Below are 11,509 nucleotides of genomic sequence, written 5' to 3'. Positions count from 1 at the left end.
CACTATAGGGTTCTGTTTGTGTATAAAGTGAAGACACTATCAACCACATTTACCAATGGGATTAAATCGAAAACTGGGAATTGTACATGATACTGATATTGTACAATTAAAAAAAAAACCTACCATGTGTTGTTTGCTTTTAATCATGTATCATTATCCTGCATAATATAGACAATTTAATTATCAGAAGTATTCCTGATGATGAGGAAGTCATAAGCAGTACCAGGTGTGGCCAGCTGTTGTGAAAAGTTAACCTCCAGGCTTTTGTGCAACAAATTTCTGGCATGAATATTCTCTGGCAGAAACATTGCTCCCAGTAATCTGTCTTGCAGATAGTTTCTGACAGGAAAAGGCTTTTCTGGTGAAGGGTCACAGGCTGTGTGTGTGGCCAGAAAAAAAGAATTTGGTCAGTTTGTAAGTGACCTGATGTATTGAAAATAAACTATCATAGAGATCCGCACTAAAAAAAAGTAAAAGTGTGTTTAATTTATTTTCAAAGACTTTATTTGGTCAGTTTCACATAAGCTGTAGTGATTTGTTAAATACAGGCGGAATTTCTCACAGAAGATATATCAGTTTTTTGCGAGTTATTGAATGAAAAGGAAAATACAAGTCATAACAGGCAGCTTACAAAAGTATAATAAGAATAAAAAGGTTTTATCAAAAGAATTTTAAATGATGTTATAGTTTGCTTATGTGCATTGATATAACATTAACCCACACATTAAAAAATAATAATATTGTAGGATCATTTCTATTTCAGGGAGGCTAAAGTATGTAAAAATGAAGATTGTAGATTCCTAAAATTTGATGATGAAAATAATGTATACCTGAACTCTACGTCCCATGTGGCAAACCTATCATTCATACTTCATTAAAAAAGACTTTGAAGTTTAAACTTTGAGGAAGCTCCTACTTTTAGCACAAGTTCCTCACAAAGAAAGTATCTTGTACGGGAAAAATACAAAAACTTTTTGTTCTTTTTATGCCTTTCGATCCATACTTCCTTTTTTGTCAAATCACATAAAGCATACAGTACAAGATTTCCTTGAATCTATTCAAATGCTGCAAAATAATAGCATGTCCTATTTTAGTTTTGTTATAAAACAATATACTAACAACTCTAAATATGTATATATATATATATATATGTGTGTGTGTATATATATGTATGTATATACGTATGCAGTTGAAAACAGAAGTTTACAGTGTAAGAAGGATGCATCCATAAACTTTTTTTCTCACTGTCGCAAAAAAATCAACTGAATCCCTCCTGTTTTAAGTAAGTTAGGACAAACAAAATTATTTCTACGCTGCAATAACAAGAGAAAAAATATTTCAGTGAGGCTTTTATTACTTTTTTTTTTAAAGCCATCAAGATGACCTCTGAAGATAGTTCAGGCTTAGACATCTAAACAAAGAATAATCAATAAAAGATGCCGCAAAATGCACCCTATCTGACATGAGTTTCACAACCTCTTTTTTTTCTTTTATTGCACAAGACCAGGTGCATCATTTATAACTGAAAAGAATGATGACTTTAATCCCCCTAAGGGCACCTGAGTCACCCTGAACTATTTTAAAATGTACAAACACCTGCCCATCTGGTTGGATTTAATTCTGTCATCTTTAACACACATCAACAACCTTCCATGGCATCAAACAGTGCTTCCAATAAAGTAAACATTAGCAATAAGCTCTTCACTTTACCACCAATGCACCCTTTCACATGCATCATTTTGATCTTTACAAGTGACGAAGATTGATTAACTGAGTTTTATTTTTTATTAAAACCTATTTAGGACATGTTAAAAAAGGAAAACCAGGGAGATCTGAACTTTAAAAAAGATAGATAAAGACAGACTCAAAGGGTAATTAAAATAAATCCAATAAACATTGACTTGTAACACAGATAAACATCATACTATACTACAAGTTGACCATGAAAAACAAAAAAAGTGATTGTATACTGTGGCTTTCATATTCCTTTAAAAAACAGATAGGAATTGTATAAAATGTAAAACTGCTTTGTTAACATGACTTAAGTGTGTGAAGAGTTTAGCTACTGAATTTATTTAGTTGCATAACAATATATCTTAAGACATGTCCCACATAACAGACAAGTCTTTGTTTCTGTGCCTGTGTTTGCCATGCAAACCACTGCATTTATATGTGATGCTGGCATTTCTACGTTAGCAGTGTTTTCTTGCTGTCATCCTCAGGATCCATTCTCTCCCATCCCTGTCGGATGCGCGTGAGGCTTCTGTCCAGGCAAGGCAGAAAGAGCAGCAGCCTTAGCACCAGCACTACAGATGGCACCACTAAACAGAGCATGTAGCCTGGGGGGATGTACCATTTGTAGGAGGAGGGGTGAAGAAATCTGTCCCAACCATACAGGTAAGTGTGAAAGGTACAGATGAATAATGTCAGGTATCCAAGCTTGGACTGGAAAAGAAAAAAAATACAGTAAGATACACCCCAGCAAACTACTTATTTAGTGTTTACAGTAACATTATATAATAGAACAATAATCCTCAATCATTCAGATATAAGAAGTAATGTCCTCCAGAACCTGTTTATAGATTTATTGAAGCCTTGGTTAGGTATAACAGCAACAGATTGGCATTTCTAAGCTTTGGCTACATGAACAGTATATTTGTTCTCACTGATTTTTATAGAAATAATCCAACTTGTGTCCCGAGGGCATCTAGTACATGCACGTGCAGTGCACATAAGTGTGTGTGCTCAAAGAAAACCTTCAGACTCTGGCCCAGCATAATATATGCTCTCCAAATTACATTTGATGAATAACTTAACATTTAAAGAGCCGCTGTAATTTGGGTTGGAGTTAAGGGGAGGGGTGGAGTGAGAGAATTAACTTGACATGACCCAGATACATTTATGAATGAGCTTGCTCCCTACAGTCTGGCCAATTTCTTTGCTGATTGGTCAACATGGGGAAAAAGGTAAACATCTGTGTCTGCCAAGGCAAAACAATCACAGAAGAATTTGTAAAAGGAGAAAGAAAATGTTAAAACTAGTTTCATTAAAGAGTGACTTTTTTTTTTTTTTTTTAGAACCAGCTGGAATCTTGCTGAGCACATAATGTGAAGACATAGAGATTTTTTTTTCACGTTCCTTTATATTTAAAAGACTTTTCCAGAAATGAAGTAGAAATAAATACATTTAAAATTCATCGACTTTTATGAACGTTTCCTAATTTTGAGCTGGTGTGTGATGCATGGGGGGGGGGGCATGGACGCTATCCTGACTAGTTAAGTAATTACATAATTTGTTGTGTGTCATTTCCCTGAATTATCTATCTTCTTCTGCTATTCAGCAGATGTGGCATTTCCTGTTCTAGAAAGTAAAAGTCCTGTCCAGCAGCTGTTCCAACCAGTCACCAAACGTGCTAATTTTAATAAGCAGAGTTTATTTGCCAGGTAAACAAGCCTGTTAGTGAAAACACCTGTTCTAAATGTACAGGTAGATCCAGAAACATGGACTTTTACTTTCTGGACCTCTGCCAGTAAATATAAAATGTTCCAAAAGTATGCTTGACAAAGGTACAAGTCTAGAAATCTTGCAAAGATGTGTTATGTACACACACACACAGGAACAGAGTCTTTTGTGTCCAGGTAGAAATCTGTTCTCAGGAACACACCACTAGACAATTAAAACCTGAAGTAAACATACTGGAGCAGAATAAAGTTCTATTTTGATATTATGTAAAGATGAATATGAGAAAATATGAAGAATCACATTTCAAAAAACCTGCTTTCTATGAAAAGAGAAACATGCCAGGATTCACCTGGATAAAGCTGAACTCTCTCCAGCTGAGAGCATTGCTAACAGAGGGGAGGGAGGATATTCCCAGCAGGATATACAGTCCAAATCCAAGAACTCCCATGGAGTAGTAAGAGTCAGTGCGCCAGGCCATGGTCGTGTCAAAATCTGATGTTTTGTTCTCCTTGACCTAAAGGTGACAGTATGCAATTTAAAGAAATGTTAATGATAAATCAGTGTGTATCTGGACAGGCATGCAAAGCTGTAAAATATTTTCTGTCAGGTACCTGGGAGATAGTTATCGCTGCAATCCTGTATCTCACGTAATATCTGGGAACAAATGAAAATTAATTTAAAAAAGCATTTTTAAGACAGTCATTTCAATACAATGTAAGAATTAACTGCTTATTTTGAACCAGTACGCTTATTTAAAAATCCTTTATAAATCAATATATTACTCAAATTTTCATCATTTTGGCACATTATATTTCAGATTATTCATTTTCTGAAAGGCCTATCCGTTCAAAGTTTTCCATGCCAAACAAACAACTTTCAGCCAATGGGCATGAAACCAGGACAGCAGCACTGTTTGTGTGCTGTGAACTGCCAAATCGTTGTCCGTTTAGTTTGTCATTTTTGACGTTGTCAACAGAACTTTCCATCTCTATACAAAATATTTCTGATTGAAACAGCTACATACAGGACAGCAGAATGTATTTGGAAGAAATATATTTTTGACTGTGCTGCTATAAGCTTATAATTGTGTCATTTTGGACTCTGAGCTACTGTAAATTTGAACAGCTATTTAGGCAGTAACCAAATCAGTATTTTATCACTTGAAGAGCATAATATAGGGTAATGTATATAACCTTATTTTGTTAAACTGCCACAAGCCCTGTGTTTAGTTTAAAACCATTAACTCTGTTTTTAAAGTCACTCTCACCACGGCACAGATTTCACCATCTGGTTATGAGCTTTCAGTCAGCTGCTCGGCTGTCTTTGATCAGTTTCATCCCGTGACTGATCATTTTAGAAAAGATTGTTGGTCTTTTGAGACCAACAATGTTGTTATCCTTCCTCAACTTCTTAAAGAGGTCAGTCCAGTTGTAGGCCCATCTGTCAGCCATCCATTTCAGTTTGGCCTCTGGTATTGTCCCAGAAAATTTTTATAAATGCTGTAGTTAAACCATCCATCCATTTTCTTAACCTCTTAGTCCAATTCAGGGTCTCAGGAAGCTGGAAGCCCATCCCAGCAATCATTGGGTGAAACACGGGGTACACCCTGTAGTTAGGGAGTATAAACCACTGTGTGTGCAAATTACGGGCAAAACTTCCAAACTGCCTTTTCTCTCAAATGTTTTTGAAAAGATAGTTTATTATCAGCGACTGGCTGTTTGGAAGGAGCACAATATCCTCCAGATTTTTTTTAACGTGGTTGTAAAACTTTACATATTACAGAATCAGCTTTTATAGGTTATTAATTATATTTTATTCATAACTTACTATGGGGACTGTGTTGTACTTCTATGGCTTGATGCAGCTGTTGATACAGTGGATGATGGGAATTTTAGAACATCTGGACCACTTGAGTTGTCATGCACATAAAAAACGCTGTATGTATAAACCTGCCTTGCCTAATATGTGAGTGCATCATGAAACCTGAAAAGTTAGGTATAACTCCCAAGAAAAATGTTTAATTTGAGCCTTGACTACATAGATTCACAGTGTAAAACTGTCATGATGTGGTTAGTGCTTTGCCTAAGTTTCAGGTTTCCTGTTTTACTTTGTAGTTTTTCCTGTTTGGTTCCCTTGGTTGTTGTTTAGCTTTATTGATTTCCTCATTGAGTTCACCTGGTCTTGTTTTAGTTCATTCCGTACACCTGTTTCTTGTTTGGTTCCCCAGTGTATTTATAGCCCTCAGTTTTAGTCTTGAGTTGCTGGATCATTTTGTTGCACTACTTTGTTGTACTTGTTGGTAGGCTCCTTGAGTGCCTCTGTTAATTAAACCAGTCTGGAATCTGCATCCCTGTTTCCCACATCTCTGCATTCGGGTCCTCACCATCCCTCACCGCCACCCCATGACAAAAACACGTGATCATCAGTTTGTCAAATGATGACAAATTTTCTGAAAGGCCCATCTGTTCAAACTCTTCATATGTTTTGGCTAACTGTTCAATTCATCATTGAATAGTTAGCCAAGACCAATAACTAACTACATCCTCTTTCTTCATCTTTACAACAACGCCATTCTTCCACATGTAATCCAAATGTGCCACAAAAATGACTTTTCTACTGAAGAGTCATTTTTGAAAATTTGCAAGGCTCTCTCAAGACTGTTGAGGCTTTTATTTTTCTAAATTTGAAAAAAACACAGCACATTTTGATTTTGGTTTTCAAATAAAAAGACACTTTTTTTTTTTTTTTTTTTTTTAATAACAGCTCATTCTAAAACATATATATATAACTATTTTTTAGAGAAAATCTCTTTCTGTTAATGAAAAATAAACTTTTCCATTATTGATGAAGAATTTTTCAAAAATGATTATTGTCTTTTCCAATTTCAGAATGAGCTATTATATTAAATAAGTCCTCCAATTTGACTGACAAATTGGAGGACTTGCAGAAATTCTAACAGATCTTGCAGCATCTGTTAGAATTTCATCCACTGAGTACAAATCTTTAATAAGGAGAAATGTTACTTGACAATGTCAAAGTCAAAAAACATTTGCTGTTAACATAAATCAACACTGGCAACTAGTTACTTAGTTGCAAAGGTCAGAAATCGTCACTATTATCACCTTTGAATCTGCTGTGTGATGATAAGTTAGAGCCATTGGGGGTTATCAAGTTTTCCAAAAGTTTGAAGATCAAATTAAAGTCAGCAATTTATTTAGCTTTTAATCATTCTCTGGATCGGTTGGTCAATTACAAAAATCCCTTGTAAAACTGAGGATGTATGATTTATGGAAAAACATCGGATAAAACTATTTTGCAATTTGGTTTACACAAAATAACCATGATTCTGATAAGAGATGAATAATCATTAGGTTTTATTTTCTCAAGTATGCATAATTTTTGCATAATTTTAAATAAGATTTATATAATACATCACATGATCTGAAGCAACTGACTGGCAGGCAGAAAAGTTAGAGAAAGATCAAAAAGAATCCACGCTCTTCCTCCTCCTCCTGCTCAGCATTAACACCAAACTTTTTTTTTTTAAAAAAGTATTACATTTATTTTTCTTTTTTATGCATTAAGACAACATAAAAAATAATGTAAAAAAAAAAAAAAAAAAATCAAGATGATTGCTGGAAGGGTTAGATGGTTTTAAGACCATCTATTTCCAGAAATGAAAATTGTTATCCATAACAATGTTATAGTGTAACACTGAGTTTTCATGACTTTATAACAAATTTGTATCTGTAAAAATATTAAGCAAAACACTATTTTATTACAAATATAGATGATTCATCTAACATTAAAAATAACTTTGAAAAAGTTCAAGTGGTCTGAAAGCACCAGCAGTGGGGTAGAGATTTAGTTAAAGGGTGTAACATAAAAACAAAAAAATGACATGGTGTGAGATGCCACAGAAAAACACAAAGAGTAAAAGAAAACAACAAAAAAAAAACCAAGTGAATATATAGGAATGCTGTTAATAAAGGGTGGGAAAGCACTGTATTTAAGGTGCGGCTGTTGCTTACCTTATAGGAATGATAAGAGTGTACAATACATGTAGGGAAGCTAAGGCAAGCGCTATAAGACCCAGCTGCTTCCTGCACAGCATCCAGCGATCCAACCAGTCTGGGAAACGCCTGGAAAAAAGAAGTTCTGTTTAAATATATATATAGCAAACATCTGTGCAGACTGGTTGGAATGTCAGTCCATCTGAGTTTCTGACTTGTATTTGGTTCCTCTGTAGAGCTGAAGGAAGGCTGCAATGACTCCAGGCAGGTAACACAGAGCCAGCAGGATGAGAGAAACAATGGGAAACACCTGAGGGACACATTATTATGAGCATTACAGGATTTGAGGTTCCATTTTTGTGGAACACATCTGGAGTCTCAATTAAAGATTACTAGTTTTCAAAATAATCATCTGTCTTTACCTTGTTGGCAAGGGATACCATGATCCTGAAGGAGATGTCTTTCCCTTGTGTGACATATGCATAGACGATGTCTCTGATGACCAGATAGAAGAAGAAGAAGGCGGTGAGGCCAATGGCCAGGTGCATGGGCAGCCTCCACTGTGGGAACAGCTGCAGGGGGAAGTCCTCCAGCTCTCTGGCTGCAGACAGAGACCCTCTATCCAGAACAGTGAAGCCCAGTTTGGAAGCTGTCTCTGCTACTGCCTGCTTAGCTTTAGCACTGTTCCCACACAGGTACACCTGGAGCATGAACATATATAATGTAATTACTGCTCTAAAATGGGAGGATGTCTTTGAATGTCTTTGTTATTTTTATATTTATGCATTTGTGATGTGCATATGTAAGGATGAAAGGATGCATCTGACTCTGGAGAACTGAACATAAGAGTGAACAGGCAAATTGTGACTTCCTGTGTGAAATACTAAATTTAGTTCAAGAACGCAGCTAAAAACCAACAACAATGCTCATTCAACACCTTTGTGATGTTGCCGTTGGTGCTCCAAATATAACACACACCAGTGCATAAACAAGCACATGACTGTGTGGTGCTCGCTGTCCTCTGGGATTGCGCAACAAGATCAAAATGAAGTGGAAAAACCCACATATCTGTGGCTGTGGACTAAAAGGAAAGGGAGCAAAACATGTGATGGGAAGCTTAAATCTTAGCCAGACTGAGAAGTTAAGTGATTTAAAGCTACATGAGAGATGACATTCACAACAAAAACATTAGGATGACTCCTAGAATTTGGCTTGTTTCACTTGCAATTTGTTTGATGAAAACTTCAAAATGGGTTAATAATACAGTTTGGACTAAAAGGTTTCCCTCTCTGAAGACAACCACTATTTTCAACTTGTTGGGAAGTACCCGCTATGTGAACACATCAGAGGAATGTTGTCCTCGTGTGACTGTGTCGGAAAACAAATCTGTGGACCAAACATGTTTCTTACGTCAAAAATAAAGATTACGTTCGTGGAAAAGAATAAAAGGAAAAAGAAAGAAAACTGAGCTGGATTTTGTATGTGACAGTGGTTAAATGTGTTTTTTTTTTTTCCAACAAAGACACTTCAGCATTAGAACAGATATGTTCAGTACCTGTCTGCTGGCATCTGAAGGTCCATTCTGAAGGGCCCAGGCAGACAAGGTGTTAAAGGCTTTCACCACATGAGCTCCGGGGACTAACCTGGGCAGCAAACAACAAAGTATTGCTTCATACTACGCCAGTAATTGATGACTTTGGCTACATGATCTATAACACATCTCATTAATTTTAGATTATTACATTACTGCCTAATTTGTCCTTACCTCTGCAGATACTCAGCATTTGCCTCTGGATATAGATTCTTCTTCAGATTGTTGCTGACATCCACCAGCACCTTCCAATTAATAAAATTGTTGAAGTGGAAGGAAAGTTAGAAATGAACCAACTACTATGTTACACAAAGACATCTGACTGCACAACAAGGTACCTTGCCCTGGAGTTGAGGTGCAAGCGTCTCCAGAAAGTCATAGTGTTCTCTGTGAACACAAATAAAGACCAGACTGGCTGATTTTGCTGCTGCCTCATGGCTCATCGCCTGCACAATGCACACAAACAAAACACTATTGTCATGCCAGGTAGGAATCATGGCAGCGCATCAACTAACAACTGGCTCAGAGGCACAAGTTCAGATGTTGCATGAAAGATAAAATCACAACACTACACAATGCAGCGAAGAGGTGGCATTTTATCTGTGACCTTGTTTGACTACATAAAAGCCTGATAACAACTGCCAGCATTCAATTTGACTTTTACCAACAGTTATGAGAGCTGCTTTGGGAAAATCCTGCTAAAATACCAGGTGTCAATAACAGCAGCAATAGCAGTTTTATCAATAGCTGTGTGAGAAAAGTTGTACTCATGTGTTTGGCAAGACATCATGCAGAGTACCTGAGTTCCTGGAGGTAATGGACCACAGCTGTGAGGTCTGCGGCTGCCGTACACCACCCTGTAGCCAGTCTGCAGCAGACGCTGGCCCAAAGAGCGCCCTAAATCCCCAGTTCCAAAGATACAAATTTGCTCCTGCTCATGGGTAGCTGCCACGTTCACGGCACACAGTGACAGGCTCTCTGACTTCACCTCCTCTGACATGTTGTTCAGCCTGACACACAAAGAATCCAGTGGTTTGGAAAGAACAAAGCACTGCTACAGCACGTCTCGTGTCAGCACGTCTTGTTATATGATTCAGTAATTTCTGTAGATTCAAATCAAATTTGACAAACTAACTGCCTTCAAATGCACAGCTTTGTGCCGTCTGTTCTTTTTCACTCATCAGCGTATACAGTGACAGATTCTGGGTCTACATCTAGCTTTTGTATTGGCCCACCCCCTCCCATTTTAGGATTGGCTCAGGATGAGGTCCTCCTAAACTTGGAAACTCCATGGCAAAAGTTGGGAGGCGTGTGTGCAAATTTTGGCAAATTTCAGTGTGTGATTATCTGTTCTTTCTTAAACTCTGCTTCTGTGTGTGTGTGTGTGTGTGTGTGTGTGAGAGAGAGAGAGAGAGAGAGAAAGAGAGATAGAGACAGAAAGAGACAGAGAGAGAGTGAGTGTCTGCTTCGAAAACACTGAATCAAGGTTTCAGTTATGATCTTTTTCTGGGAAGTCAGTGGATCATCAGTGACAGATTATGCAACATTGGCAAAAACACACGGTAAATTACTGCAGCCTGCCAAAATGCTCTGGGATTTCCAGAACAATAAGCTCACAGATCCACCAGGAGCACATAGTGTACTTCATGGTTAATTTGAGGACATGACGGGTACACATCTGAAAAGATATGGACACATTTTGTTGACTCCTTAAAGATACAGTGTGTAAGTAAATTGACAGCTCACAGTTTTTAGAGTAATGTCCCATTAAACACACAGAACAACTCTGACCTTTAAAAAAATGTTTCTAAGCTCTCTGCAAAATGTATCTGGGCCAATTCCAGGTCACCATATGCAAACACAGTGCACTGGTAATGCTCCCAACCCCCTCCTATCTTCTATTGTGCAGTCCTTATTTTACAAAATTTCAATACCACATACCAAGTGCATAATTACGTTGACAAGTGGACAAAACAAATAGCATACATTTCTATAGGTAGAAGGTTATGTGCAGTCTGCTTGAAGTAAAATTATTCAGCTCACATAATCAGTCACTGATACACTGGTCAGCAGAGGTGTTCAGTGATTCATGTACTTTACAGGCAACCCACCAATTACAGTCTAATCTGCACTTGTGTGTTACCCCTATGAGTAATTAATGTTCTTAGCCTTGTAACTAAAGTTGACCTCTGACTATAACCCTTCTTATATCCCCACAGGTCCAGAATAGCTCCACTGTTAAGGGTTGAGGTGAACCACAAGCCCAGTGATCTGTCCTAAACTGTAATTACTGTCTTTGCTCTATTGCTTCACTAAGTGCTCGGTGTGTGTTTTTCAGAGTATGTGGGTTTACGTATGATAGAAATTACACAATGTTCCCAGATACTAACAAACAGCAATAATGTAGATATTGTAAATGTTTGCCAATTTGCTATCTTTGATA

General features: G+C 37.2%; 1 protein-coding gene across 1 annotated transcript; it reads right to left on the bottom strand.

Annotated features, from left to right (window-relative positions):
- Positions 1-492: 492 nt before the first annotated feature.
- LOC306756177 (metalloreductase STEAP4-like) lies at positions 493-10,246 on the bottom strand. The gene is made up of 10 exons (XM_079240853.1): positions 9,866-10,246; positions 9,405-9,512; positions 9,241-9,311; positions 9,031-9,118; positions 7,898-8,176; positions 7,691-7,785; positions 7,494-7,604; positions 4,074-4,116; positions 3,812-3,976; positions 493-2,445 (listed from the first exon to the last, which is right to left on the bottom strand). Exons 1-10 carry the CDS (start codon positions 10,064-10,066, stop codon positions 2,188-2,190), a joined length of 1,419 nt encoding a protein of 472 aa, XP_079096979.1. The 5' UTR covers positions 10,067-10,246; the 3' UTR covers positions 493-2,187.
- Between the last annotated feature and the right edge of the window lie 1,263 nt (positions 10,247-11,509).

The sequence above is a fragment of the Telmatherina bonti genome (genome assembly GCF_933228915.1).
Source record: "Telmatherina bonti genome assembly, chromosome: 5".
Lineage (NCBI taxonomy): Eukaryota > Metazoa > Chordata > Actinopteri > Atheriniformes > Telmatherinidae > Telmatherina > Telmatherina bonti.
This window is presented reverse-complemented; position numbering and strand designations above follow the sequence as displayed.

Bases quoted from the DNA above. Each gene is read 5' to 3' on its own strand.
- LOC306756177 (XM_079240853.1), bottom strand. From the start codon at position 10,066: ATGTCAGAGGAGGTGAAGTCAGAGAGCCTGTCACTGTGTGCCGTGAAC. The intron at 9,312-9,404 runs GTACCTTGTTGT...ATTAATTGGAAG, and splicing joins CACCTCAACTCCAGGGCAAG to GTGCTGGTGGATGTCAGCAA. The intron at 7,786-7,897 runs GTAAAGACAGAT...TGTGTCCCTCAG, and splicing joins TGGTATCCCTTGCCAACAAG to GTGTTTCCCATTGTTTCTCT.